The sequence below is a fragment of the Arachis duranensis genome, chromosome 4 (assembly GCF_000817695.3).
Source record: "Arachis duranensis cultivar V14167 chromosome 4, aradu.V14167.gnm2.J7QH, whole genome shotgun sequence".
In the NCBI taxonomy this organism is placed as follows: domain Eukaryota; kingdom Viridiplantae; phylum Streptophyta; class Magnoliopsida; order Fabales; family Fabaceae; genus Arachis; species Arachis duranensis.
This window is the reverse complement of record NC_029775.3, coordinates 556326-561909: the sequence shown is the minus strand read 5'-3', so window position 1 is coordinate 561909 and position 5584 is coordinate 556326. Positions and strand designations below refer to the sequence as shown.

General features: G+C 33.1%; 1 protein-coding gene across 1 annotated transcript in view; it reads left to right on the top strand.

Moving 5' to 3' along the window:
• The window catches only part of LOC107482478 (serine carboxypeptidase-like 13), a gene marked incomplete in the record, with an annotated part of 7991 nt that extends 7069 nt beyond the window's left edge, over positions 1 to 922 (top strand). The window contains 2 exon segments of the mRNA XM_052260948.1: positions 560 to 617; positions 744 to 922. Coding sequence (XP_052116908.1) covers positions 560 to 617; positions 744 to 827 — 142 coding nt within the window.
• Between the last annotated feature and the right edge of the window lie 4662 nt (positions 923 to 5584).

Sequence of the window (5584 nt, the reverse complement as noted above, 5' to 3'; positions counted from 1 at the left end):
GGAATTCTCCAAAAAGAATATATGAATTACTAATTTCATATTTTTTTAGTTAAATTGAGTTGGTATAGTTAATTTACTAGTCTATTTAAGTAAATGTTAAGGGTTTGAATCTCGTCTTGTATATGAAGTAATTTATTGACTAACGACAAACTCTTAAATAGAGTTTCGATTTATAACGGATTAGTCCTTAACACCCCAAATTAAAAAATACTATAAAAAACTAAAAAATAAAATTCATACTTTTTAATTCTATCACTATTACTCTATTTATAATAAATTCTACTCCTAATTGAAAAAAATTTAATTGAGTCATAGGGCCCAATTTTACGCCTTACATACTCATCATATATATTAGGGTAGCACTTTTTTTTATCTTTTCTTTTAAATGAATAGATGCAAATTCTAACAATAGTTTTGTTGCATTGCATACTTTCTCAAAATTAGTTTGCCCTTATTAGGATTCAAGAACTAATTTTGATTGAAATTATAGACATTTCTTCAATAAATAATTTTGTGCATTCACATCACAAATTACATGCTTCATTTAATGTTTACACAGATTTACGGAAATTTACAAAATGAAAGAAGACCATTACTTAACATATGTGTCAGTAAAGGTAAGTTACAATGCCATTTTATGTTACATTTAATTTGTCAGTTTAATAATGAATTTGCATTTTTCTTAACTAAAATCACGTATACTTCACTAGATGCATGTATTTATTATTGTAATAAAAATGCAGGGTGCTGGACATGTAGCCCAGACATTTAAACCCAAGGAAGTTTACCATATGATAAAGAGGTGGTTTTCATATTCTCTTATATAAGATTATATATGCTTCCATTATTGAAATCAAATTTAATAAGAGGAAAAACTTGATTATTGTTGTATTTCAATCAATTGTGACACCATTCAAGTATCTCTTATAGTAGTTGATTCATAATATGCAAGTCAAATACCAATTCCAAGGAGAATTGCTATTTACATGACAATTGCTATATATCTTTTCTATGAATTTAACTCTGTTAACATAATTTCTCGAGTTTATCATATATAAAATCAAAATTCAAATAAATTTTGGAAATCAACAAAACAAAGTTTAGACTATTTTATCACAAATGTTAGAGTCAATATTTTTTTTCTTATATTTAATTTATCTTACATTTAAGTCCACATTAACTAATTCTTTATCTTCTTCGCTAAAAGCTTTGGGCCCCTAGTGTTTCTTATTGCGGAGATTTTGATCGCTTTATCAACTAAACAATTTATAAATTTGTATATTTGAATGAAGTATAGAATTTTTCAATTTAATTTGGAGAAATATAGAGAATTGTATCTTGTTTGTTTCATCAAAAGAAATATATTTACACCTATTTTCAAGTTTGACATCTAACAATAACTTAGAAGATGGTTATCAGAAGCAAATCGGGCTGGTCGGCCCGATAAATTGATGGCCTGACCGGTTTAGGAGGCAACGTGGATGGTTCGACGCAAACCTGCGCAAACTGGCTGATTCGACCCAAACCTGTGAATCGGGCGAGTCATTTCTTGCTCCAACGCATGCTCCTCATGTTGTTTCACGGAAAAGAAAAGTATGAGGAGCCAATACTCTTATTGTACAATGCATACAATGTGGTTAAATTGAAATTAAAATTAAATTATGGGCAATTAATTAATTTTAATTTCTTTCTAATTTGAAATTTGAAACAAATTAGGATTACCGTAGTTATAGAATCAAAACAACGACCTCCCTCTCTCAATATGGCGTGACTTCCATTCTCTCCATTTCTCCGAGAATCTCGCTGGTGCAGTGCCGCCACAATCACCGCCTGCTGTCCGAGTCTGTTCTGACCGGCCTCTCGTCCGCACAGTCCACCGCCCAGCACGACGTTCCTTTCGTTAGGTAGATCTTCGCAGCGACGCAGCAACCCGGACGTCTAGCAAGGATAGTGCGCAGACGTGTGTGCCTTTTTCCCGATGCCGACGTCGCAAAATGAACGTGTTTCAAGTGTGCATCCTCCTTCATGCACATCACCTAGCCGAAGTTCCTTAATGGAGTGCGATATGGTTGAACCGCTGGGTTGTGTTCCATCTGCCGTCAGTAATGAGAATTCATCAAATCCACATGAAAACGTAGCCGACTATTTCGTCGTCGACAGTGAGAATCAAACAAGGTGAGCAACTTACATTCAAAGCATTAATAATGGATGGTTATTTTTCAACTAATTTAGATGTTAAATCGCAATGCAAATGGCGTGATTATTTTTATGTTTAATAATGTTTACCCAGATGTGATGGAAGATTTGTGATTTAACCAAATTTGTGATTGTTTTATATTGAATGGTATGCTTATTTGTATGGAGAATTTGCATAAATTAATTAATCATGGCATGCTTATATGACTATTTTATAATGGTATGGTATCCTTATATCCTTCCTGCATATTTTATGCTTATATGCTTATATGCTTCTTGCACATTATTATATGGTATGCTTATATGCTTCCTGCATATTATATTCTTATTTTTCATGCTGATGGGCTTATATGTTTATATGTACGGTGAATTTGCATAAATTAATTAATGGTATGCTTATATGAATGTTTTATAATGAATGGTATGTTTATATTCTTTCTGTATGTGTAGATAAGAATTTATGTATATAATTATACATGATGGTCATTGAATAATAAAAAAAGCAACTCTAGGGTGGTGCAAGTGCTGAAATCGAACACTGAATTATGTGTATAATAATTGTATTTACTGCATGTCAATCATTGCATGCTTATATGACTGTTTTAAAATGGTATGATATGCTTATAGGCTTTTTGCATATTTTATGCTTATATGCTTATATGCTTCCTTGATATTATATGGTATGTTTATATGCTTCCTACATAGTATATGCTTATTTTTCATGCTTACGGGCTTATATGCTTATATGTATGAGGAATTCGCATAAATTAATTAATGGTATGCTTACATGAATGTTTTATAATGAATGGTATACTTGTATGTTTCTTACATGTATAGATAAGAATTTATGTATATAATTATACATGACGGTCATTGAATGAATAGAAAAAACAACTCTAGAGTAATGTAGGCGTTGAAATCGAGGACTGAATTATGTGTATGGTAATTGTATTTACGGCATGTTCAGCTATATGAGGTATAATGACATTGTGAAAGAGAATCCATAATAGTTACAATACTTATATAATAGGTAAAATGAAATAATTAATTCAATTATCCATCATTGTCATTTTCATGTATTTGTTTTTAAGCTAAAATGGGTAGGATGATTAACTTGATTTCTAGTTGTTGTTGCGTTTCTAAGAACTTCAACGCGGCCTCAGCATCTATCGCGCCTGCCCGCTTTTGCTTCTCTATTGCATTATAGATATCCTTTATCTCGAACCCAACAGTCTCGAATTCCCCTAACTGATTGGCAAAGGCTCGGAATTCGTCGGCACTTGCAACCCAGCTTTCCTCATCGAATTGATTTGGTGCAAATCACCTTCCTTTACTGCTCTGTGTGATCGCATCAGACCCCTAAACATGGCATCCAGCATGGGATGATTATAGTTATCATAGAATTGTTCAACAAACTATCACCCATTGGTATCATCGACGTGCACCTTAATTCGAACTTCACACCCGCACCCTGTGATCGGTCGTGGTTCCCTTGAGCACACAAATATCTGCTAAATAATTTCACCCTCCATCCTCTGCTTTGTTCTGCATCCCACCTTCGACCTCCTCACCGAGAATCCCTTAATGCAACCGTATTCGTTGTAGTAGTCATAAGTTGCCTACAAGTTTATAAACTCCGTCGTTAGGATGTCCTTCGTTGTGAGGGCTGAAAATTCAATTGCGCTAAACGATCCTATCTCCTCAACAATCCTCATTGATGCTTCTACATCTATGTCCGCATCTGCGGCGGACAAATCCATCGCTTCTGCTTCCTCTGCCGGCACAGTTTCACTGCTCATCCCATCTCCTGCATCCTGCAACAAACAACATACGGCATGGGTGACAGCAAGCGGTGGGCCACATCAACAAAAAATTCATAAAATGAGTAACACATAACCTGCGGCGCATGGACGCAGTAAAAATTAGATGAAAACTCGTAGCTGCGCTCCACAAACCCATTTGCCTGTCATAGTTCAAATATCGCACTGAGTGAAAATTGGCATTATCAATGATAACTACCAACACGCAGCTATATCCCACACCCCTTAAAATAAACCCGTACATATACCGGATCCAACTAAAATCCATTCAAGTATAGCGACCAACCCCAATTTCAATAAACATTTTAATAAGCAACAACTCAAATTCGTCCGTGTGCCGCCCTAAATAGCAACCACGAAAACTATTTCCAGACCATTCCTTCACCAACCTCCCTGAGGAAACACTAAACGGTAACAGACTTAGAGTCATCGACACAGCGTACGTACCTGCGAATCTAATTGCCACGTATAATTCATTGCCTTCTCTTATGGTGAATCACAAATCACCCAGATCTCAATTTACGCTTCCACGCCACTCAATGGTGAGTTCACCGCCGCCTTAAAGCACCGTCTTTTTTTAGATGGTCCAAATGAAGCTTCACAGTGGCCACGCCGCAGCATAACCCTCCATATTAATTGACTCTAAGGAAATCTCGTCTCTTTTCTCCCTTTTTATTTTTTTTCAAAATTCACCTTCAACTGCTATTTTATTTATTTGTGAATTGACCCCATATTTTTTCTTAATTTACATTACTACCTAATTCATGAAAGGCCAGAAAATACTTTTTTTCACTTAAAAAACTCCGTAAAACAATAATTTTCTTTTGTTCAAAATCTTATCCTAATATGCCACCCGATTGTCAATCTTTTCGCAGTACGCATTTATGTCCCCACCTTGCAACTTCCTACGTCACAATATTTGAAACAAAGTGACACGTTGAAAATTTTGTAAGAAGAAACTTCCCACTCTTTTCAATAAGCTCGAACCCATATGTTGACCAGTACACTGGTGTTGGATTATATTATACTAACTTTTAAACCCATTTTATCATCATACATTAAATTATTTCGGTTCTTTTGAATACTATACTCTTTGATTTAGGTTTTCATAAGAGAATATAGTTATAAACTACAATCTTAAAAGTATTTAGTCTTCATTTCTATAGTAATCTCATTTAAATATGAGCCGAAAGTTTACAAAAATATTTCACTCAAGACTTTGAGTTTTTCTTTAAGAAAATGATAAAATAATTTATTTTTTTGACTAACAAACTATTATTTGAAATTATTTAAACTAAATTACCATAATATTCAATAGAATTAACGCAAATATATTTTAATACGAAATTGAGGACTTAACCAAAATATATTAGGAAATTACCTGAATAAAAATTCTATGAAGATCAAAATTAAATTTCATTTTTTATATATAGAATTTAGTTAATATATACGTTACAGATATATGATAAGATTATTATTAATAAAATATTTTAGATATTTTTATTTAATAAATAAAAAATAAATACATTAAAAATTTAATTTTTTGTATTTTAAAAAAATAAATTTTT